The 25,898-nt window shown below is 42.3% G+C and overlaps 1 protein-coding gene across 1 annotated transcript in view; it reads right to left on the bottom strand.

Annotated features, from left to right (window-relative positions):
* Positions 1-25,898, bottom strand: part of EYA4 (EYA transcriptional coactivator and phosphatase 4) — a 236,115-nt gene that overhangs the window by 33,015 nt on the left and 177,202 nt on the right. Inside the window, exons 12-13 of the mRNA XM_054978088.1 lie at positions 23,425-23,561; positions 10,103-10,186 (exon numbers count right to left, since the gene is read on the bottom strand). Coding sequence (XP_054834063.1) covers positions 10,103-10,186; positions 23,425-23,561 — 221 coding nt within the window. The remainder of the gene's footprint in view (positions 1-10,102; positions 10,187-23,424; positions 23,562-25,898) is intronic.

Below are 25,898 nucleotides of genomic sequence, written 5' to 3'. Positions count from 1 at the left end.
ATGAAGAGAATTTCACTTAATAAGTATAGTCTCTTCCCTCTTTCAACCCGCAAGCTACCTCCGGTGTCTTTACAGTTGACAATTAGTTTCTCCTAGTCTGTGTAATATACACAGAAGAAGCCTATGTCCTTAGGCGCCTGCTCACTCACTCTGAAACTTCTCTTAGAATCTCTCTACACAAGACCTCTTACACAAGGGTGCTCAAGTGAAGGGAGATGCAATGTTAGTGGGGAAGCCGAGTTTTAAAAGACAGATGGGGAGGCTCTGTCAGTTTCACTTCTCTACAGAAGGTGAGGTGAAGGGGAGACAAAGAGGAAAGAAATAAACTCTCCGAGGAGTGATCTTTACAGGCAAGAAAGAACATTTTGGGTACTACAAAGCATCTGTGGTGCTTCTTTCTACCTTTTCTGTAATTGGATGGGGGAGCAACATCCTGCATAAAAGTCTGCACGAGAACCAGTTCCTGCTGCCGCCAATTCAAAACAACACACACACCATTTCTAGCTCTCCTGTCTCCTTATCTCTGAGCAAAATAAACTTTACAAAAGCACCTGCTTACTTAATCGGCGAGCGGTGAGCTGAGCTGAGCCAGATTGTCTTTCAGGCACATGAAAGAGATTTCACTCCTGCTTTGAATGAACATTTAGCTGGAGTGGACGATGCTCGCAAATAATACTACCAGGGGTGGTGAAAGAGAGCGGGGGGAGGGGGGGAGAAGTTGCTCTAAAACCACTGTTCCCCCGGCCGAGTGAATCCCCCCAATATGAGGATGACATCACGGTGACTTTCCCTGGAGGCTGTTTTCTGCCCCCTTGCATCAACTTGTGGTTTGGAGGGGAGGGGGACAGAGTCTTTGGGGAGGCAAAGAGGAAATAAACCCTGTTAGGAGCAAACTGTGTGAGCTCTGAAGAGAGGGGAAATTGACAAAGCCTTCCGATCTCTTTTAAAACTTGGCTTCCCAGCTAACATTGCGTTTCCCTTCACTTGAGCATTTTCGCGTAATTCGTCTCCTAAGAGAGACTCCTAGTCTCTATAGTATACTACAGATTCTACCCTCTGAATGCTGTATTATAGATTCCAGTGAAACTGTTGTCTGCAGATGTTGCAATTCCACAACTCCAGCACACCTGAATTCTAGATGAGTGCAGACCACTCAAATGCCCACTGCAATAGTGTCTCCCACTCATTGCCTCTTTGCTTTATGTTAACTGGCCTAATGCCCTTGCATTATTCTTCAAGTGGTGGCTTTTCTATATCTTTACCCTCATGGGCGGGAGGAATAATTTTGAGTGGACAAATGGCGGGAAGGGAAAGGACAGCAGTTTCTTTCTCTCTAATGCTCCTTCATTCCCAAAGGCAGCTTTCAAGGCTGCTTTTCAAATAAGAAATAACAAGGGGATGTGCATTACAAAATTTCCAAGCTGAAGACATACATGGAAATGGCTGTTTCAGATCATTATTTGATTTTTCAGAACAATAATACAAATCCAAAATGCCTGGGAATTATGAAACCTCTCCCCCAAATAATCTGTGCCTTCCCCACCAAGTTTAAGTGCTTATCAATCAATGCTGTACGAGCTTGTGTTTTTCTTTGATTCTACTGACATCTTGGGAAAAATTTCTCACTTCCAACTGGAGCCTTGCAAGGGAGCAGCACAGAGCTCTTTCAGCCAATCACCTTTGGAAACATGCTGCAGAGAGCACCCATTCTCCTTTGTGCGGACAGGGCCCTTTTTTTTTCTTTGCAAGTAGCAGCTGGGAATACCTTGTCCAGTGTACCATAGAATTGGAATCCTTGATCCAATTCACTTGGAATTACTTTGGTAAACTAGCAGCCCTAGCTCCACTGCAATTTTGGTGTTGTTTGGTTGAAAAACAAGCACTTCACACAAACGTACACATCGCACAATAGTCCCCCACAGGGAATTATTGCAAAGCTGAGGTTCTTGCTTGTTCCTTCTTCCCCTCCCACCTTTGTGTGGGCAGAGCCCTTTTTTCTCTGCAAGTAGCAGCAGCTGGGAGTACCTTGCTCAGTGGCCAGTAGAACAAAATTTGTGGTCCAATTCACTTCTACCTTGCGGGGATTCCTTAGTGGACAGGCAGCACTAGCTTTGCTGCAGTTTTAGTGTCATGTGGTTGAAAAACAGCCACTCTCCTGAAAAATTCCTCTATGGGGAATAATAGCGAAACTACCATTATTCTTTCTCTCTTTGTGAAACAAACAACAGACCACAACAAGGAAGGATGGCAAACACAGAGTTTCCAGCAGAAAGGTTAAAAAAAAAGTCAGTCATTCACTGTAAGAGTTGGAAAATGAACTGAATGCAGACAGGTTTTTTTTAAAATGCTGATGGCCAGTTCCATTTTGCCCCTCTCAGTGCAGAGAACCATACACGTGCCAAGAGGCATCTACCTCGTCTAATTCATTTGATTGATTATGTTTTGTGCAATTCTGGTGCCATGATCTTTATAAACAGCTGCCCCAGACCCTCCAATAGTCCCCCATTGCAAGTAATGGTCTTGAAGCCAAAAAAACCAAATGGATTTGAATCCTGAACCAGCATAGTCCAATACAAACATAAGCAATTATGGAAAATGGATGGACTGGGCAAAAAGGATGGACTGGGCATGGCTGGCTAGATCCAAAAGGGTGAGGAACAGAGGCTGCAGAGTTTGGGGCAAAAGGGAACAGTAACACAGAACAGTAACATAAAACCCAAACTGTGTGTGGTACATGTGAGCATTTAACTGATGAATTTCATGACATATCTTGGCAAATTGTAAAATGGAATTACAAATTGTTCCAATGGACTAGATCATAACATTCAAATTGCCAGCTTATTGACAATGTGGCAACTACACTATGCTGTGTTAGCTCTTATAATTTTAACACTCAAGATGCTGGTTTATCCAAGCATTTTATTGGTTATTATTATTTAAATACTGCTTTGGTATGAAATCATACTATTTTATTTTGAGGTTAGAATGGAACTATTAACATCCCAATCCACCCCTGCAATACATTCATTACAAATTTCCTTCCTTTACAGCAGATTGTTGCCTAATGTGTGACCGACAAATAAAAGTGATAGCTTTGGTTATATATAAAAATTCAGCATGTGAACTTATACTTATTAAAAGAATAAAATATGAAAGCAAGTAAGGAAGTGGCAAAGAAACAAAGACTACAGATACATTTATTTATCAAATGACTGCAAGAGAAACTAAATTTAAAGTAGACAGGCATACCGTCTGCCCTGAAAACACTTTTAAAAAATCCCCCACACCCTGATGTATTGCTATTTTTTTAAAAAAAAACACACAGCTCATTGGGCTCTTGGGAATATGGCATTTAGCCAAAGACTGCCTGCACTGCAAAGCAGACTAGATCAGCTGCAACACTTCCCTATATCAAAATACAAATGCCTTTGGTTACATTAGCAATGGGCATAAACTGGAGCCAGACTGTCTGTCTGTGGACTTCTGTGCTAGATTGGGCCATCTACTAGAATGCTTCTTAGAAGACAAAGTAAAAATATCTCAGGAGAACCAACACTAATAGTGCAGACAAGGCACACTGATTAAAATAATTATGTCAAAAACATCCCCATTTGCCAAAGTGGATGAACACTAAGAGGTGGCATTGGAGTGTAACCTTTAAGAGATCATTAATCTATTTTTCTAATAAAATGAAGGTAACACAAAACACAGCTCCTGTGCCCTCTTTCTGTATGGTACCAAGCTATGTAGTAAGCTACATCATAATAATCTCCAAGAAAAAATTTGCACGTAAATGGAAAAGCAAGAAAGAAATGTTGGCCTCCAAGTCTCATTATGCAGTGGGAGGTCAAATACGGCTCCGGGAGATCACTTGTATGGCGAATGCTAAGACAAAGTGAACTCAAGCACCTTTAATGGCTAGACTTCAACTTAAACAATTGATAAATATGGTTGCACTTTCCTGTAACTGTTGTTCTTTGAATGGTCTTCTGCATAGGCACAAGAATTCTAGAGCTTTCCAAAGCTTAGAGCGCTCCCCCCACCCTTGTTGCGTGCCGGTATTTTCCTGTACAAACAGCATGTGTCTTAAGGAGGGGGAGTGCTCCTTCTTCAGTCCTCCGCTGCCGTGGATAACTGGCATGAAATAGCACAGCCCACAGCGGGGAAGGAGGGAGAGATGTGTGCCTGCACAGAAGACCACTTGATGAACAGCAGTTAAAGGAACATGCAACCCTGTTTTGATCTTTGTGGCTTCTGTGCAGTTCCACACGGGAGAGTGCCCAGCTCAGCACACTAATGACTATAAAACTGCTTTTCCCACAGCCACTTCACTCCTGGAATTGACGTCTATGGAGTAGTGTCTCATGAAGGTGGGAGGTGACAACCAGGTTGCTGCCCTGCAAATGTCCTGAATCGGAACTCTTCCTCTCAAGGCTGCTGAAGAAGCCAGAGCCCTGGTGAAATGGGCTCATAATGGCAACGGATATGGGATTTCAGACCTCTCATAAGAGATTCTGATTGCAAAACCCACCCACTTAAAGAGAGTTTGTGCAGATGTAGCTTTCCCTTATTGGAACCAGAGAAGCATACAAAAAAAAGTTCCTGTCTTTGCACATGTAAATAAAATAAGATAGCTCTTCTCACATCTAAGGTGTGAAGTGTACGTTCTTGGGATTAGGTTGGATTGGGGAGAAATACAGGAAGGATAATGTCCTGCGAAAGATGAAAGGAGGAAACAACTTTAGAAATTAACGCAAGGCTAGGGCACAGTACTAAATGATTGTTATGAAACTTTAAGAAAGGTGGGTCACAAAGTAGGCTATCAATTCTCCTACCCTCCCAGCCAACGTGACAGCAACTAGAAACACCGTCTTGTAAGAAACCACAGAGACATCAGACGTAGCGATAGGTTCAAAATGTTTATACATCAAAGCTGAAGGAATCAGAGACAGGCTCCACTGGGGAACAGGTGGAGTAACAGGAGGATACAAGCTGAACAAGCCTTTTAAAAACTTCCTTGACAGCTGGGCAGAAAACACTGTGGAATCCTCAACAGTATCATGGAAAGCTGAGATAGCTGCCAGGTGTACCTTAAGTGATGCAACTGATAGCCTACTATCCTTTAGGTCAAGCAAGTATTCAAAAATATGATTGAAACAACAGGATTGAGGGGAAAGGTTGTGATTTTCTGCCCAAGTGGAGAACCTGCCCATTTGTGAGTATATGATGTCCTTGTTGATGGTTTCCTAAATGATGAGTACCTGGGCCACCCTACCTGACCATCCCATCAATGCCCCATGAGCCAAGCCAACAGATGCAAGGCCTGGACATTGCAATGAAGGTGAAGACCTCTGTGAATAAGGTCCTCCACTTGCGGCAGAGTGACGTGCACTCCTCTGGACAGTAGACACAGGACAGGAAATAAAGGGTGTTTTGGCTAGAATGGGCCTATCAAAATGCACTTTGTGCATTTGGCCAACAGATTTGAGACAACTCTTTTTAGGATGGGGATAGGAGGAAAGGCATAGAAAATGGTTCCTTGCCAGTACATCTGGAAGGCATCTCTCAAGGAAGCCTTGTCTGATACCACTAGGGCACAAAATTGTGGGCATTTCTTGTTGTGGCGGGAAGCAGTTACCACAAAGATGAAAAATAGGGTAGAAATATTGTTGCTTGAGTGCCCACTCATGGTTGGACCCAGTGAACCTGCTGAGAGCATCTGCTGTCTCACTGGCATGGCCTGCAATGTGTAAAGCTGTGAGAATGATGTTGTGAGGTACCACTATATTCTTGAAGATTCTATGATTAGAGCTAATGATCTCATACCCCCTTGCTTGTTCAAGCAGAACTGCGTTGTGGTATTGTTGGTAGCCACCCTTGCGGAAGAGCTGCAAAAGATATTAAGGCAAATCTGACTGCCCGTAACTCAAGGAAATTTGTATGCATCTTACTTTCCCTTGGAGGCCAGTGTCCACTTGTGAGAATACCTTGGCAATGGCCTCCCCAACCAGACAAGGATGTATCTGAAAAAATTTGGAAGTCATGAGACTGCACATCAAAGAACACTCCTTTAAGGAGGTTTGGACCATGGAGCCACCAGGCCATTGACTTGAGGATTGGTCTGGGAATAGACAAACACACCCACTGGGACATTGCAGTGGGGTTAAATTTATGCAAAAAATAATTTTGCAATGCAGTAGTGGAGGCTATGAGACCCAAAAATTTCTGGAAGGAATGTAGAGTTTGGAGTCTGCAGGAGCTAAACTGCTTGGCCACAGTCTGGATAGAACATACTCTTTCCGTAGGAAGAAGGGTCTTGCCCTGTGTGACATTTAGGACAGCACAAATGAAGGTGACTGTTTGGGATGGTGTCAATTTAGATTTCTCCCAATTAATCAATAGGCCATGGTTGAAAATGGTAGACGAGACTAGTATTCAATGCTCAATTAATATTTCCCTGGAAGGGGCCGTTATTAACCAGTCCTCTAAGTAAGGGAATATGGTACATCCCTTCATAGCGAGGTGTGCTACAGTGACAGAGACATATTTCGTGAATACCCTGTGCGCAACTGCAAGATCAAAGGGTAACACCATATATTGAAAATGCCTATCTCTGCAAGAAAAACAAAGATATTTTCTGCAGCTGTCATTTATAGATACGTGAAAGTAAGCATCTCTAAGATCCAAGACAACAAACCATGTTTTTATTTGCTACAATGAAATAACTTCTGAAAGAGACAACAATTTAAACTTTGAGACCTTTAAGTATTTGTTCAGACCCCTAAGGTCTAGAATTGGTCTCCTTCCCCCATCTTTCTTAGCCACAGTGAAGTAAGATGAATAAAAACCTTTGTAGTGTTTAGACTGGGGAACTGCCTGAATGGCTCCCTTCACTTACCACTTTACTATTTCGTCTTCTAAAACAGGAGGAGGGAAGGAACAACTGGATTAGAATCTAATGCAATGGATGTAAATTCCAAATACTAGCCCCTCTCAATGATGGAGAAAACCCAAGGGTTTTGTATAATGTCCTGCCAAGCTGGAAGGTATGATGCCAGGCTGTTAAAGAAGAGGGCAGTATCCTCTAGTTGTTGGAAAGATTTCCCTTTATGTGATGGATTGGTTATGGGTTGAGACTGGTTCCTGTTTCTCCTCTTGCCATTCTGCTGCAGAGGATGAGGTTGTGGGTTCAGTATGTCTGCTGCTGAGGAGCTGCTTTGTATCAATATGGCCTTGAAAACTGTCACTGATATGAATGCCTGGGAAAATACCTTGGCTTACAGGATGTAGACAGTTGGGTTGTAAAGCCCACTGATTTTGCTGTTAGCTTATCCTTTCTCATTTTGTCCAATGACTTATCTGACTTGGAACCGAAGAGCTCCTTCCCTTCAAATGAAAGTTCCTCCAATTTAGCCCTTGACTTGTGCGGTAATGCTGATGACTGAAACCATGAATGACGTCTCAAAACTATAACCGACACCAAAGACCTGCGTGCACAGACTACTGCGTGATGGGCTGCATTTGGGTGTTGCTTAGCCAGTTTTCCTTCTGCTTGGACTACCTTATAACTAAAGTTTTATTTTCCTCCGAAAGGGAGTTGTTATATTGGGTCATTCGATCCCATAGGGACATCTGGTATCTGCTCATGATTGCATTATAGTTGGCAACTTTGAAAGCTAGTGTGTCTGTCTGATGTATAGATTATTCTGCCCAAGGCATCTAATTTACAGACTTCCTTGAAGCTTGAGGCGGCACAGGAAGCAGGAAAGGTTGTTGGTTCCACTGACCTCACTGGAGGTAAAAACATCGGTGATGGAACTTGAGGGAAAAGGAACCATGGCTGTTGCTGTGGACCTCATATAATAGGAACCAATTTCTGGAACCATGCTGTAGAGAAGAATTCTCTCTATGTGGTTTAGAAATTTCTTTACATGCCTTCTGCAGTGGTGACAACTCTAGGGGAATTTCAATCGGTTTGTCATTGTAGGATAATGCTGACTGTAGCATCCTGTGTGGTGAGGATGGCGTACACAGTGGTGATGCACATTCAGAATCTTGTTCCCTGTTGGATCCACAACTCTGAGGAGGTGATCTACAATGGAGGAAGGCTTTGTGAGAGTGCCTTAACTTCTTTTTAGCCTTCGTAGATGGTGGTTCCGAAATGGTTTGTGGAACCAATGAAGATCTCAGTTCTGAATGGGGTGCTGGATCTGATGGCTGAATCAAGAGCAATGGGACTGATGGAGTTTGAGCCCTCCTCTCTGGTTCAGCCGGGCGCTTTTGAGGCTGTCTCTCTGGAGCCCCAAGAGTGTTTTCATAAAGGGCTGCTTTTAGTCTTGCTGCCCTTTTATTGCGTGCCTTAGACATAAATTGCCTAGACCTTGCATGAAGAGAAACTGTGGCCCTCTCCAAGACAAATGTTTGTTGGACTGTGCCATCTTTGTATCACATTCAGTACTTTTTTTTAAAAAGGACCATGGCGAAAAAATTCACTCAAGGGGTTATGACGAATGTCTGTGACTTTCTTCAGAAAGCTGTGAAAACACATCCTATCTCCATGGCAGTGAAGAGAGGACTGAGGGAAGAGTGCTCCCCCTCCCCAAGTCACGTGCCATTTGGGTGGGAAAATACCGGTGTGCAACAAAGGGGGGGGTCTTAACTTTCAGAAAGCTCTAGAATTCTTGAACTTTTAATTTAATTTTAAAGAAACTTCAAGAAGTATCCAGATTAAAAAATTATGCTGAACCCAGTTGTGTATTTAAAAAAATAGTCACATTTCTGTTAATTCAAGGGTCTAGATTTACAGTAGTGTACTGCATTTGTTTTCACTGTGGATTTGCCAAAAAAAAAAAATTAACAAAAAGAAACGAAATTTTCTATCATTCCTTTGTTGAAAATCCAAGTGGCTATTATTACTGGTGTAACATTTTACTCATTATTCCTCCATGCATATTCTTGCATAGAAGAAAAATATTATGATATGTTTTGGATTTGAGTCCAGTGGCTCTTTAAAGACCAACAAGATTTTCAGAGTACGAGCTTTTGAGAGTCAGAGCCCCGTTCTTCTGACACAAGTAGGAATGGAGATCTGTGAGCTTTTATATCATAGCCAAGAGAACTCAAATCCTGTCGTTCTACTACAGATCAACATGGCTACCCATTTAAGCCTAGAGTCTTTTGGTTAGCATGATTCAATTCTTTCTACAGAACCACATGGTTCTGACATTGTACTACCATCTTAACTGCTAAGGACTATGGTTGGAGGTGATCAGCTTGACTTTATTTTCTGCCAGAGACTTCAATAACTATCCTAATTTAACTCAAGACTCCCACCAGACAGCAAAACACCACCTTCACTGTCTGGGCCAAGTAGACAAGGAATCAGTTGAAATCAGGCAGCTTTCCCTGCCTCCCACAGATTTTAATAACTGTCCTGACCCAATCTTCCCACCACCCACTGCAGTTCCATTAGAATGAATAGTCTGGCAACTGTTGCATTCAGACAGTAGCCATTTGAGATATATATTTCACTGGGAGATTCAATGGGGTGTAGTGGCTATAGCGTCAGACTGAGAGCTCGGAGATTCAGGTTCGCATCCCTCCTGCCCCCAGGCACTGATCTTGCTGGGTAAGCTTGGGCTAGGCACACACTCTCAGCCTCACCTATCTCACAGGGTTGTTGTGAGGATAAAATGGAGACCAGAACAAAGTGGTTTTCAGTCTATACTGAGGAAATAAAGTAAGCAAACTAAGTAAAACTCCCTGTTTGCAATTGTTTTGGAGCTTTTAACAATCCTGATAGTTTCTCACAGAGTCTGTGATTAAGCTGACAAGACTGGAAAATGAATTCCTGAAAGGACTTGGGGTAAAGTACATGAAGAAAAGAGAGAAGAAATGCTCTAAGAAGGTATGCAAAACACCTACATAAAATGTTTATAAGAATAATATCTTGCAGTTCTGTAGGGTTATTGCAATGTGATAGTTATGGATATCATAACTTATGAGTAGATTGGCCATTTCAATAGTATAATGAATAAATCATAATTAAAAGTACATTATAAAAACTTTTCAGCGTTAATGCTTGCATTCATGTGCTACCTACCTTCCCATATTTCTGAGCATAAGATCCTGTAAGAAGTGAATGGAAAACAATGATAGTTTCATCCAAATCCCAAACGAATACACGCTGAAAATGGAAGTATTGACAAAAATCAGTAGATATAAAAACAGAAAAAAAATTACTGCCAAAAATGTACTGGCTCGGGAAATGCAGTGTATTAACTCCAAACTGTAAAACAGAGTTGCACTTACCTGTAACTGCTGTTCATCTAGGTCTTTGTGCAGGCACACATTAGGACTGCATTTGCGTAGGCCAGCCACTTGTAACAGGATTTTTTGTAGCTTTTAGGCTATTGGAGGGGGGGCGACCTCCCCCTCAGACCGCTCCAAGCCGGTTTTCCCAATGAAACGGTCACGTGGTGGTTGAGGTAACCTCTTCTCCCCCAGTTCTCCTGTGCCACCGCAAGTCTTCCCTAATAATCTTTAGAGAGCTCATAGTGGGGAATGTGTGCCTGCACAAAGACCTAGATGAACAGCAGTTACAGGTAAGTGCAATTCTGTTTTCATCTATGGTCTTCAGTGCAGTCCCACATTGGGAGAATAGCAAGTTACTCACCAAGGTGGTGGGGTGATGCTCTCAGGTGAATAGCAACTGTAGCACTGCTTGTCCCACTGCAGTCTCCTTATGACAGTTGAAGTTCACTGCATAATGTTTTATGAATGTCTCTTCTGACGACCAAGTTGCTGCTTTGCAGATACCTTCCAATGGCACTCCTCTCAAGAATGCTGCTGAAGCTGCCTCTTCTTGCGTAGAATGAGCTTTCACATTTAATGGACATGGAACTCTGGCTACTGTGTATCCCAACCAAATTGCCGACACCACCCATCTTGCTATGGTCTGTGATGATGCAGCCTTGCCTTTATTCAGACCCGAATGACAAATAAAGAATGTTAGACTCTGTCTGAATGACGTCCTATCCATGTAAAATAAAACAGTCCTTCTAACATCCAAGGTGTGAAGTGTGCTTTCCTGTTGTGATATAGGGTTGGGAAAAAATACTGGGAGGGACAAGCTTTGTGAAACATGAAATCTAGAGATCACCTTAGGTAGGAATCAGAGGCTGGTCCGCATCCCTACTCTATCTGGGAAGATTTGTAAAAAGAGTGGGTCCACCCTTAATGCTTGCAACTCACTGACCCTCCTGGAAGAAATTATTGCCAGAAGGAAGGCTACTTTAGCAGAGAGTAGTGCTAAACTGCAAGTTGCCAAATACTTGAAGGGTTTGAATGTTAAACTAGACAGTACTAGTGATAAGGACCACTGTGGGACCACCTGAGATCTTGGTGGAGGAAGGCTGTATAGTCCTTTCAAGAATAGTTTGGATAAAAAAATGGGAGAAAATTGTTTTTCCATCCACATTGGCATGGAACGCTGATATGGCAGCCAAATGGACTTTAATAGAGGATGACGCCAGACCTGACATCTGTAAAGACACTAGTCAAAGATGTCTGCTAAGGGACAGGACTCCGGGGATATACCTTTAGCATCCGCCGAAAACACAAATCTATTCCACTTCAAGGTAATGATTTCCTAATCAGCCTACGTGCATTTAATATATTTGCCACTTCATCTGAAAATTGGACAGTTAGTGTACTAGGAACCATGCAGTTAAATGCAGTCTGTCTAGGAATCCTTCTTCCCATTTTATCGGGGAGGCATCTCCCAGGGAGTTCTGATAACTGCCCCCTCTGGAACAAAACTGAAGGGCTTGTGTATTTTCCTCTGTGGCAAAGAGATCTATGTCTGCTGACCCCCATTTTTTGAAGATTTCCCTTACGTATCTGTCGTTTAAGACCCATTAGTGGTGGGAGCTCCCTAGCCTGCTGAAGTAATCTGCTCTGCTGTTTTGGGACCCAGCAATATGTAGGGCAGAAAGTATAATACCATGGGAAATAACCCAATCCCATAACGGATGGCTTCTAGGCAAAGCTTCTTTGATGCTGAGCCACCTTGTTTGTTTATATAATAAACTGTTGTCCTATTGTCTGAGAAAATTTGAACCTTCTTGTTGGATAACATATCTGCAAGTGAGTTAAGGGCATAATACACTGCTCTTAGTTCTAGAAAATTAATGTGACACTCCTTTTCACTGTCTGACCAAAGACCATTGATAACCACCTCCTCACAGTGGCCACCCCATCCCTCCAGGGACACATCTGTAGCCAGAGTAACCTCATGGGTAGGTAATCTAAATTGAATTCCTTCCGTTAAATTTTTAATATCTATTCACCAATGCAAAGAGTGTAAAACCCTTCTGGGGATAGAAAACTTAGTCAGGGGTGACTGTTGGATAAATGACACATCCTAATTTCCTAAGGTGAGCTACTACCACCACAACACACTTACAGTAAATATCCTAGGGGCTGTAGCTTAGTCAAAGGGTAGTGCTGTGTACTGAAACACCTGATCATGGAACACAAAAGGAAGGTATCTCCTGTGATCCTGACCAATAGAAATGTGAAAGAAAGCATCCTGTAAATCTAGGACTGAAAACCACATATTTGGGGAAAGCATATTAATAACCCATGGTAGTGTGACCATTCTGAATTTTGATACTATCAGGTAATCATTAAAGCCTCGTAGATCTAATGTAGGTCTGCTTCCCCCATCTTTCTTGTCAACCAAAAAGAATTGAGAAAAAAACCAAATGAGTTATCAGAAGTTGCTATTCTCTGAAGGGTTCCTTTGCTTAACAATGACTGGATGTCCTCTTGAAGCTCTGGAAGCATGTTCACCAGGGCTTACCCAGGTAAATAAGTAGGAGGCAAAGTACTGAACTCCGAACTGTAACCATTATAATTGCCAAAGCCCAACTATCCTCAGTAATGGACTCCCAACAATCAAAACATTGCATTAACCTGCCCAGAAACAACTGAGGAGCTATTATTAAACGGCTATCTAGTCATAGTTGCTCTCTGCAACCCTGAGAGGGGTCCTTTGGAGTTTGAGTTTGCTGTCCAGACTCTGACCTTCCCATCGATCGCCTTCTAGGCTGATTTGAATTTGAGTATAGCGCACGATATGGATACTGCATCTTGTAAGGCTGGAATCTGTATGACTGATGTTCTTTCCTGGTTTGGAATCCTCTCCTTTCAACATTCCTATATGGTGGTGACCTAGTAGACAGAGGTAAAATGCAGTCTTCTGACAATCTTCTTCTTTGCTAAGTACTTGTCTATTTTTTCTGAGAACAATATAGCTTCCTCAAATGGCAAAGCCTCAATTTTTTTTTTAGTCTCAAGGGGCAAAGCTCTAGGGTGAAGCCACGCATGTCTCCGAAATGCCACCACAATGTTCAGGCCTCTGGTAGATACATCCAGGATGTGTCTGCTTGTACTGACTTGCTGCTTCGAAAGGATGATGGCTTCATCCTGGATCATTTTGGCCAGGGGTTTCTCGTCCTCTGGCAAGGCATCTACATAAGTGGTCATTTTTTGCCACAAGAAAATTTGGTAGCTACTCATAAAGGCTACTCATAATGGCCATCTTGATGGTAAGAGATGATCCAGAATATAGCTTTCTATCCACTCCATCCAATTGTTTCTCCTCTTTATCAGCTGGGGTGGAAAGGCTACCTTGTCTCTGTTTTGCCTGTAGTTCTTCAGCAATCACGGATAAGGCAGTTGGGCGGGTAAACAGATAAGGACATTTATTCCTCTTCATCTTACATAAGACTTCCACCTTCTTTGTTGCAATTGGAATGGATGCAGGTCTTTGCTGTAGATCATCCATAATTTCCACGAATCCCTCAATCATGGGAAAAGCCACGACTTCTGGGGTATCTGCATAGATGTGTTTAAGGATGTTATCTCTTGCCTTCGGCTGAAGTGCTGAAACATCTATTTCAAGTGACTTTGCCATGAGCAGCATTTGCTCAGCATATAACTTGTAATCAATGGTAGGTGACCTCCAATCTGACTCACCCACTGCCTATTCTTACTTTTGTCCTTATGCTTACATTTTGGCAGTTTGGCCAGAATTACACTGGTCATTGACTGTCTAAAAGCTGTAGTCTCACAGGACCGAAAGCATGGTTGGCGCCAAGCCTTCGGAGCCAAAGGATCCAACATCGATTCCATAGGTTTTGGGTCTGATGATCTTGTTGATTCCAATCTGGCCTCGGATCGTGGATGTGGCAAATGCTCCGCCAGGGCAGATTTTTTTGCTGCCAAGCTTGTGGAGCTAGACATGGCCTTTTCCCACAGCATGGCCTTTAATCATGCTGCCTGATCTGCTCTTACCTTTGGGGTGAACACTTGACATTGTCTGCATCGTTCTATGATATGACCTTCCCCCAGGCATGCAAGACACTGAGCATGGCCATCCGTCTTCGCCATTTTTGTGGCGCATTCTTCATATTTCTTGAAGAGAGATTTGTCCACCATCCTGATAATGGCGCATGGGGGGGGGGGGATCCGTTTCACGGCTGAGTTAACTGTAAGCGCTTTCCAACTCACCCTTGCGTCCCACTTCCCCAATTAGCAAGTTCTCTCAACTCAGCTACACTACTACCAAAAAACAGCTACCTAAACTTTAATACAACTATTAACAACAATAACTTTAACTCCTAACTATCAAGAACTAGAAAAACTATGTAACGTTAACTAAGCTAGCACTAGAAGATGTGTGTTCTCCGCAGCGGCAAAAAACAAACTGAGGGAGCGGGAGCAACCTCAACCACCACGTGACTGTTTCCCACCTGGTGGGAAAAACTGGCTCAGAGCAGTCCGAGGGCGAGATCGCCCCACCGAATAGCCTAAAAGCTAGAAAAGAATCCTGTCCCAAGTGGCTGGCCTGTGCAAGCACAGTCCCAATGTGGAACTGCACTGAAGACTGTCAATGAACCCCAAGAAACCACTGAAATCCTAAGAACAGGATTCATCTAATTCCTGTGTTATCTAAGAAAATCCAACCGTGACCCATTCACACTAGCAAAATACTCATCTATACAGGGAAAGACAGACTTTTAAAAGGTTTCACACAGCAGAGGGCTAAAAGATAAAATGGTTCAAACAATGGTTGGGGGAATCTACATTATGCAGAACTGATCAGTTGGGAAACAGAAATTTAGAGAATGGATAAGCATCACATTATTAGTCTACAAAGGCAGTACTAGAAAATTTGAGCTTAAAACAAAGACTTAGGGAAAAGACTGCAATCTGTTATCTTGGGCACTAAATGAGTGAAATAACAATGAAAGAAAAAACACAACCTTGTAAGTGTGCGTGCACCTCTTCTCAGTCTAATTTTAAAACTTAAATTGTGTTAGTTTAAGACTGGCTTCTTTTTTCAATTGTTTACTATACAATAGATCGATCCAAGTCCAGTACCACCTTAAAGATCATCTAGACATCCAAGGTATAAGCTCTCGAGAGTCAGAACTCCCTTAATCAGATACAAGGAGTGAAAAAAGGAGAGTCAATATAATCTAGGCAGATTAGAGTGTAAGGAAAAATTAGAGTGTAAGGAAACTAGCTATAATACATGTAATTAGCTTGATAGAGCATGGGTGTGAAGTGCAGATAATTAGCATCTGTAATGTGAGAAAATAGCCTATCTCCTCCTGATTCAACCCTGGGGTATTGATTTATTACATCTGGAAATGGACAGTTATTTTCAAGATGGGCTCCCTCTTCCCAGCTTTCTTCAACTGCTCCTTCCTCACTTTATCTTTCTAAGCAAACTAGTTTGCTGTTGTATCTGAACTAGTAGTCTTGCTCACAAAACAACTGGAAACCGAGTCATAATACTCAGTTCTGATTTGCAAACGAACTTTGATCTGAGTGCATGAGGAGTGAAGGTGCAGAGTGAGAGGCTCAGGAACGAATGGCCGAATGAGGGCTTGGCCATCTTATGTAAACTGAGTCATGGCATTGTCTGGTACTGGCCAAGAACTAAAGAAAACCAGTCCATTTTTTTTTCTTGAAATGCTCATTTTCTATTTTTTAAACACATTCTAAGGAGTGTTATCCTTTAGGATAACCCTTTAGGCAAGACTTTAGGGTTGGGTAAGGCAGCATAGAGAGTTCCTTGGCCACACTGGCCTAGTGGCTTGCTTGCAGGTTAGGATGGCTGAGATCACTGTTTGATGTCCCTGAAATGGAACAAATGGAAACTCATTTGTGCCAGTCTAGGCCAAGCAGAACTTAGACTTTGGAAATTAGAAGTTGGCACCTATAATCAGGAAAATACTCTATTAAAACACAAGGGAAACCACTTGGACATATTTTGATCATATTCTTGCTTGCAGTATGACAAAAATACTATAAGCTGCTCTCAGTACCAACTCAAATGACACTTGATATGGGAGAAGAAAAATGAGAAGAAGCAAACAGACAGCATTGTTAAACACTGTTAAATATGCATAAGTGGCTGGAGTTGTCCCATGGTACTACAAGTCTTTGTAAGCACCATGTGGGGAGAAGTATACAGTATGCATGAGCAAGTCATTTCTATATTGGTAATGCTGTGCAGAGCAGTTAGAATGTGGGAAATAGTTAGTTATTGCTGCCACTTCAGCACAAAAGAATAAGCAAACGAATAGTGCCATTAATAGTACAAAGTATATTTAATGGTATATATAATGGTATATATTATTCCATATTAACATTTGAAAATATATGGAAAAGTTAATTTTAAATTTTGGAAATATTACACAGTAAAATAAAAGGGGATTTTATGTTCTGATGGATAGCTTGATGTACAAGTACTGAAGAAATACAACAGAGGAAGTCAATGGAATATTCAAACAAAATATAGTACTGGATCCAAAGATATGTCTTCTGTTTGATGTGGGCTGAAAATCTAGAATAGTATGCTATCAGTTCTGAAAGTAAAATAAAATTCCATTAATTCATTTAATTGTGTGGCATAAAAACTATGTCTTGGGTTGAATAACCATGAACAGAAGCAAGTACAAAGAAAGAATCTTTGCCTGTCCGTCTGATCCTGAATTATAGCTGCTGCAGAGGAAAGAGAAATTAGAAATTTCCTTCTACATGAGATCTTGCATTGTAGAAAAGGAAGTGCCAGCAATTTCTTGTTCCCATTGTAGTTTCTGTGCTTTATGCATCATTTCCAAAGATTTTCTGATCTTCATGTGTGAATTACTGATGGCCCTACACAGTTACAACTGGAAAGGGAGTTTTGTAAAGTTTGTTTCTGTAAACTCCCATCGTACCCTTCTGTGTTTTTTTGGATCCAAGACTATATCTAAAAGACTGTTACAAAAAAGAACCACTCCCTCAAAAGAATAAGCATGCATATACTTTACAGTCGCAATCTGAAAGTGACTTAGAGGGGAAACACACAAGACGAGTTACGTAAGTCTGAACAAGTGTACAAATTCATGTGTGGTTTCACATTCATGTGCTGGTTTTCCCCCATGCAGAGCATGAGTTTATTTATTTTATCAAATTTATACCCTGCCCTCCCTGAGAACGGGTTCAGGGCAGTCTGCATGGTATTGGATGTGTGGATGCATCTGAAAAATGTTTGGGCTTGCAACTATAGAGTCACTACTGGAAAGCATCAGTTTTGTTCTGTTCCTGCTTCTTGTTGGGAAGGCAGTAGTCAATTTCTCCAATTTCATCATTGCTTCTCTAGTGTATTCCTCTGTTCTCTTAAAAGCTGTAGTGACTACAAACCACTTTCATTTTGTTTTCTTACATGAGCTCCCCCCCCCCTCAATTTAAAAACCCTGCTATTCCTTGGGATAGTCTGCTTAATTGCCTCCCCACACTTTCCATTCTGTTGGGATGAAATAGAGAGCATCATCAAAGACTGCATGACACCACTTGGTTTAGCCCTTTGTTTGACAGAATGCTTTTTGTAAAAGTTGAGTTACTTGGTTGAAATCATGGCAAAACAGGGTTGCACTTATCTGTAACTGTTGTTCATCTAGTGTCTTACGAGCAGGCACACATTGGAGACTGCGCAGGTGCAGGCCCGCCATGGATAAAAATTTCAAGCTCTGAAACAGTAGAGGCGCTCCCCTCATTCAATGCACATGTGTGAGATTTTTCCTGCCGAATTACAGCATTGTCAGGTGGAGCGTCCCTTTATCCCTTAGTTCCCCTAAGCTGCTGGAAATGAAACTTGAGACTCTCACAGGTAGGAGGGAAGGAATGTGTGCCTGCACAGACGACACTAGATAAACAACAGTTTCAGGTAAGTGCAACCCGTTTTCGTTATCAGTCTCCTGTGCAGTCCCACATGAGTATTGCAAGGTACTCACCAATGTAGGAGGATATGAGATGTCTATGGGAACAGCGAGTGAAGGATGGCTGTCCCAACTGTAGCATCTCTTCTGGCATTTGTGTCTATGGAGTAGTGTTGGATAAAGGTGTTTGCTGAGGACCAGGGGGCGGCTTGATAGATGTCTTGCAGCAAGATTCCAAGAGATGAGCAGCCGAAGATCATTGTGCTCTAGGGGAGTGAACTCTGATCGTTACTAGACAAGGAACCCTGGCTTGAGCATAGCACTTCCTAATAGCTGCCACTATCCACCTAGAAGGAGACTGGTTAGCGGTGGGAGGCCCTTTTGTAGTCCTGAGTAACAGACAAAAAGAGCCTTGGACTTTCTGAAAGACCTTGTTCTGTGTAAATAATATAATAAAGCTCTCTTTACATCCAACTAATGAAGGGAACATTCTGATTCAGAAGTCAGATTGGGAAGAAGTACAGGTGGGACAACCTTTTGGTGTACGTGGAATCTGGAGACTATCTTGGGGAGAAACTTCAGACTTGAGTATAAAACTACCTCTTCTGAAAAGAATTGTACAAAAGGAGAGAAAAGTCAACTCTCCATCTCTTCTAAGAGAGCTATCAGGAAGGCTACTTTCCAGGAGAGGGCACAGTGGGTCAGTGGTTCAAATAGGGGCAGCGTGAGCTGTGCTAGTATGCATTAAAGACACCACTGTGTTAGTATGTGTTAAAGACACTGAGGTACTGGGGATGTTCTTGGGGGGAGGGGGGGAAGCGTTCATTAGGCCTCTGAGAAATTGTTTAGATGTGTAGTGCGAGAACACTTCTTGCCATGTATCATTTCATTAAATGCAGAGATGGCTGCCAGGTGGACCTTAATGGAAGCAGCAGACAATCCTTGTTTTAGTAGTGATAACAGATATTCAAAGATGAGAGTTAGTGGATACGAAAAAGGAGAGAATGTAGTGGGCGCTATTCAGAAAGTAAATCAATTCCACTTATGCCTGTAAGAGGACCTTATGGAGGGTTTGCATGAATTCAGTATGATTTGGACTACATCTCTGGAGGAGGAGGAGGCTTGGGGGATAGTAGCCATGTTGAGAGCTTGAGGATGGATACATTGTGGTAGAGGATCGGGTCTCTATGTATAAGGTCCGGAACATCCAGTAGGTGTATGCATTGGCCCTGGGACATGTTCCACAGGGTTGGGAAACAGTCTCTGAGTGGCCAGAAAGGTGTGATAAGGATACAATGTGTTTGGAAATGATGGATTCTGCACAACACTCTGGGTATTTGTGGTGTTTGGAAAGTGTAGAATAGAAAGAATAGAATACTGTAGAAACAGCAAAGTTTTAGCTTTGGTGTTGGAGGAGGTTGCAAAGAGGTCCATATCTGGGGATCCCCACTTCTGGAATATGGGATGTACATCATTGTTGTTGATCAACCACTCGTGGTGTTATTGAACACTCTGTTTAGAGTATGCCTTGTTGTTTGTGGTGCCTGCTATGTGTATCACCTGTGGGAGGACATTGTTCTGAATGGCCCAGTGCCATTGTTTTGAAGCTTTGGCACAGTGTCATTGAAGCAGTTCCCCCTTGCTTGTTTAGGTAGTAAAGTATGGTTATGCTATCAGTGTGTGCCTGAACTCTTTTGTAGCGTAAGAGACCTGCAAAGGAAGCAAGGGAGTAATGGATTGTCTGTAATACTTGGACATTTATGTGCATACTTGCCTCTGTGTCTGACCAAGTACCCTGAGAGGAGAGGTTTCCACAATGCACTTCTCGACCTATAAGGGAAGCATCAGTGATAATGGAGATGTCTGACAGCAGGATTTCCAAAGGGTATAGCCCTAAGGAGATTCTTCTTGTGTGACGACCAAGTAAGTGATCTGATTATGGATCTGGGGATCGAAAGCCTCCTCTTTTGCGAGTCCTTGACTGGGCCACAGCGTATGAGGAACCAGTTCTGTAGGAGTCTAATATGAAGACAAGCGAAAGGGACCACACTGGTCCAAGTAGCCTCTAAATGGTTAGACTGAAACCAGAGAGCAAGGGCTAAGAGGGATCCTGCCCCGTCCAGTAGTAAAAAGGCTCCCCCTACTGTAAGCATCAAACCTAGCCCCTATAAACTGGATGGTTTGAGTGGGTGAAAGGAAAAAGCCAATCATCTAGGTATGGACAGACAGAACACCCTTTAAACCTAAGAATAGCCACCTCACCAACCATACACTGAGTGAATACTCGTGGTGCTGAGTATAACCCAAAGAAGAGGCCAGTATATTGAAAAGTTTCCCCTTGGTACAAAAACCTGAGGCATTTCTTATGCTTAGGATGTATGGTAATATGAAAGTATGTGTCCTTAAGATCAATAACAGCAAACCTGTTAACTGGTTCTAAATACTGTATTGCACTGGTTAGGGTTAACATTCGAAATTTTTCAACGTTAATAAACATATTCAAACCATGGAGATTCAAGATAGGATGGATTCCACCATTCTTCTTGTTCACTAGGAGTATCTTAAAACCCCAGGGAGGGGTCCTCCTCCGGTACCCTTTGTATGGTTCCATTGGCGAGTAGCTCTATGATTGTAGGATAGAGCTCCTTAGCAGAACAGGTTGAAGTGTTCCCTGGTGGGGATAATAGGGTTAATTCTGAGAAGCATAAGAAATAACCTTGACTAACAACTTTGAGTACCCAGGAATCATTTGCAATCATGCCCCAACTGGAATGAAGGGAGTTAATCTGTCCATAAAGGAGTAGGGATGTGTTGGTTGCAGAACAGTCAATCAGAATAGCGGCTTCTGTCCTGGAGAGGACTTTGGAGACTGAGGTTGAGGCTTTCTCGATCTCGCCTTGGTAGGCTGTTTTCCCCCGTTCGAGGTTAAGAGGAGTAACTTCGTTGAGTTTAGTATGGCTGGTACTAATACCTTGAAAAGCACTGTTAGTAGAGGTGATGGCTCTAGTATAGGTACTTGGATGGTGGTTGTTGTTGTTGTGGAGGAGCAATGACCCCCAGAGAGTGGATGGACTGATGTTTCTTCTTTATTTGTTGCAGGGAGTCATTGTTCTTTTCGGAGAAGAGGAAATTACCCTCAAATGGAAAGTCCTCAATCTTGTTTTCCTTATCCTGTGGTAGAGCAGTACAGCATAGCCAAGAGCAATGGCGTAGACTACTGAAAAAGCCATAGATATGGCAAAGAAGTCAGCTGCATGTTCGCCTGCTGACATCTGTTGCTTGGCCAGCCTAGTGCCCTTACCTTACTCTCACAAGTGCTTTTTTTATCTTCAGGTATGTCCTGAACACAATTAGAAAGACGTTCCCATAGGAACAGGTTGTAGGAAATTATAGCATGATAGTTAGCTATTTGAAAGTTGAGGACTTCAGAGGAATACATTTTTCTTCCTAGCACATCAAGTTTATGTTTATCTAGTGGTGGTGACGGTGATGCGAAGCAGAGACTGGTCTTTTGGGATGCTTAGCTTTCAAGTTCGACTTTCACATTGGTGGTTCCGATGCAGTGCATTTGGATTGGTCTGGTAATTGGTGCTTAGCAGTATCCACCTTGTGCTTTAGCTGTCAAACAGGTGTTGATGCCTGGGACAGGCAGGATTCAACAGGTAGTGCAGTTGGAACCGGTGAACAGTTCTGTGTTGGATCCAGTGTATGAGCTTTCAGAACTGATTACAGTCATTCGGATCGGGGCTTGGGTCCACGCTCGGCAGATGGCTTTACAGCTGGCCTGTCAGAACCCAACAGCACTATCTCCCACATTGCTGCCTTCTGAAGGGAGGTCCAATCACTCCTTGTCTTTGGAGTGAAATGCTGACAGTGCTGATGGGCAGAGACTTTGTTCGATTCCCCTAGACAACGAAGGCAGAGCTCATGTTCATCAGTATGTGGCATATTGGTGTCACATTTTGTACTCTTTTTAAAAAGTGCTTTCTGAGACACTATATACAACCTTGCTTTTATTGAACAACCGATTGAGATTTGAGATGAGTCCAGAGTGAAGAAAAGAAGAGGAATTGACAGAAGAACCTTCCTCAGAGGCAGCAAAAAAGGAACTGAGGGATAAGGGGTCGCTCCACCCAGCAACGCTGTGTTTCGTTGAGAAAAATCCCATGCGTGAGTGTTGAATGGGGAGAGAATCCCTAATGTTTCAGAGCTTGAAAATCTTTCTCTGTGGCTGGCCTGTGCCTGCGCAGTCCCCAATGTAGGATTGCACAGAAGACCAACGACATACAGAGGCATTTCCCTCTTTCCCTTTCCAGAGTTAAAAAATCCTGGATAAAGCATTTTACATATTGCTTTTCTAGAAGACATCAACGCTTTTGAATCATGTATTATAGCCATCCTTTCCCTGTTTCTTTTATACCATCCCCTCCCCTAATTGTTGCAAATGGTCACAAATTTTTAGCTGTGTGAAAAGACACTTCCACCTGTCATAAACTTATGTATGTGTTCCTTTGTCATGTTTTCAGCTGCAGGTTATATTAGTGGGGAAACTATCAAGTGTGTGAGCAGGCAGGGAGCTGTGAGCCCTTGTGCCTGGCCAGTCTGCCTGCTGCACTGCCCTCCGGCAAAGTAGCCCCATCATGGCTGTGCCTGGAGGAGTGAGCCAGACGCCTTCCCCTTCCCATCCAAATGAGCAAAGACAGTATGTAATATGAGATTAAATCCCACCCCCACCCCCAATCTTGGAAGACCTGGGATAAAATTCATGCCCATTCGTCCATGGGATCAAGAGATGCGTGACTGCATGATCAAGTACACAGAGGGCTAATGGGAAACGTGTAAGTTTGTTCACTAAAACTCAGGTAACTTGTCTCATATTATTCCCCTCTAAGTCGGAAAAAAAAGTCTATTGAATTCACAAAGACTTACTTCCTAGTAAACAAGCATAAGATTGTAGTGAGAGACATGTTTTATAGCCTGCTAGAATAAAAATCACATTGACAAGGAAAACAGCTTCACATTAAATTCATCTAGCAGGAACGGATCAAATTAAGAATATTTTGTATCACCACTTACCTGATTTACATCTAAAAAAGCCTTAATTTCACATTAGAGCTGTAATTGAAGGTCTTAAAGGACGTACCTCCAAGTCACTATCAGGAGGGGGTGATGGGTTATTTTTCCGCCCTCTGCCTCTTGATTTTGACCCAGAACTTCTACATGTTCTCTCATCAAGATCTTTGATTGGTGTTGAGGGGCTCTGCACAGTATCAAACTCTCCTGCAGACATAACAGTTCATGAAAACATAATTATACTGTTTTTCTAACAGAAAGGAATCTACATGATTTTGTACATCATTGCTCATATAAGGTTTCCCAAAAAGGTCTGCAAATAAGAACTTTTACTTCTTTGTAAATTTCCTGCTTTTCCTAGTGGACATGGCGTAGTCTACTTATTGAGGTTGCACTCAATAAGTAGTGGAATGCTATTTTGGAGAAATGGCTATAAACCTAGACCAAGAGCAATGTACAGCCTCAAGCATTTTTCAGCTTAACAAAAGTAAGTGGATATACATATTAACCAAATATGGAACTATGAAGAAAACTTAGAAGAAAAAAACAGAAATTAAATAAAGACTGCAATGGAGTGCATGAATGCTGCGCTGCTGCTAGAAAATGGAGAGCAGGAACATTGTTGGGGTGGTGCGTCAGGCCCAGGAATGCTCCTAGACTCCACAGCTGGCAGATTTTGGCCCCCAATGGGCCTGATTTGGTCTCAAAGGGGCTGAAATTGGCCCACTGCAGAGTGCAGGAACACTCCAGGGTTTGTTGCGCTACTCCAGCAGTGCTCCTGTGCTCTGCAGCGACCATCCCATTTGAACCTGGAGGGATGGCCAGCTTGGCCTGGCCTTCTTGCCACAGCGGCGGCCTGGGGAGGGACAGGCCCACCCCGCCTGGCCTTCCCCTCACTAGGCCAGGGCTTCACAGGCCTCTGGAAGCCCTGAGCAATGTCAGGGCTTTCCACAGCCTCTGGATGCCCCGAGGTGGTGTCGGGGAGGCAAACTGTTTTGTCCCCGGATCGCTTCTTATCCTTGCCTGCACAGGGATAAGTGAGTCATCGGCAACATAGTTTGCCTTTTGTGTCTTAGGATGCGTGACGATAAACCATTGTCCTACTTTGGCCAGTGCTATTAGCATATGTAAGCACTAAAATGCTTTGTGCTTAGGTTTAACAACTCAACCTGTGGACCCTTGTTTCTGTAGATGGGTTCCCACAGAGTGCAGTCTCAATGGTTGAAATATTGGGGTGAAATCCAGGGAAGAAAGCATTTCTCTACAGCTACCAATAAAATTTTCAAGGCTAACTCTTAAAAATATACGGTGTTAGAAGTTCATGGGGAACCGCTACCAGCACTGAGAGAACAGCAGAATGGCTTTATATGAGAAACCTGTATATTGTTGAAGGGTTTAGCAACACTACTCTTTTAGATGCTGCCTGTTGTGCAGATGATCCAAGATCGATCTTTTAATATGCAACTTTTGAATGTAAGCTAAAGCAGATACTCGACACCTCATGTTACTTGTGCAAAGTCTCTTCCAAAGCTGAGACTGCAGAAATTATAATACTGTTGCAGTGGAAACCATTATAGGTGTTCTTCTGTGCTCCTCACACCAGGAGTCATATTCCATTGGCAGAAGCTCTACTGGAGGCTAACAAAGAGCAAAGAACGACACCGACGTATCCAAAGCTTTCTAATTGTTGCCACTCAATCCCCAATCTGTTAGCTGAAACATCTGGATGTGGTTTCTTAACAGATCTTTGAATCAGTAAATGCATTTCCACTGGAAATCTTAAGGCCAGTTACAATAAGAACAAGGCTGTACATGCTCAGCGAGTCACCAGAACTATTTCTGCAAAGTGAGAAATACAAACAAAGAGTCCTGGACAAGTATCTATCTTCACCTATTGAAACCTTCCCCTAGAAGTATTTTTTCTGCCTGATAATTTGATAGCAAAGCAAACAGATGTACAATGCACCTGGAGAGCGAGATCCAGCACATATTATTTATTTATTTATCTATTATTTATTTACGACATTTATTTGCTGCCTTTCCACCCAGAAGAGCTCAAGGAGGCTTACAATATAAAAGAGAAACAAGACAAATAATTACATTAAAAACACATTAAATGTAATTTTAAAAAATTACACTAAAAACACATTATTTATTTATTTACAACATTTATTAACTGCCTTTCCACCCAGAAAAGCTCAAGTTTTGAGCTTTTAAAAGCTATATGTGAATATAACTTTTAAAACCTTGTGAATATAACTTTTAAAACCCATGCTCCACTATATGTTTGCATCTAGCTGATGTCAATTATTATACTCCATCTATCTCTGCCACACCAAGTAAATAAATAAAAACTATTTCCAGTTTCCATTTTACATTCATCAATGCCATTTGCTCCAGGCATCATTTTTAGATCAAGTTAGTATACAAATGTATAATTCCCTATTAACCAGAATTGTAACTAATCACTTGCATCTTGTACATTCTGGTTATTTAGAGCCAAGTTTATTTCATTAAGATAATCTCTAAATCAGAATGGCCAGC

This window comes from Eublepharis macularius, chromosome 1 (assembly GCF_028583425.1).
Source record: "Eublepharis macularius isolate TG4126 chromosome 1, MPM_Emac_v1.0, whole genome shotgun sequence".
NCBI lineage: Eukaryota > Metazoa > Chordata > Lepidosauria > Squamata > Eublepharidae > Eublepharis > Eublepharis macularius.
Note: the sequence above shows the minus strand (reverse complement) of the source record. Positions and strands in the feature narration are given on the sequence as shown.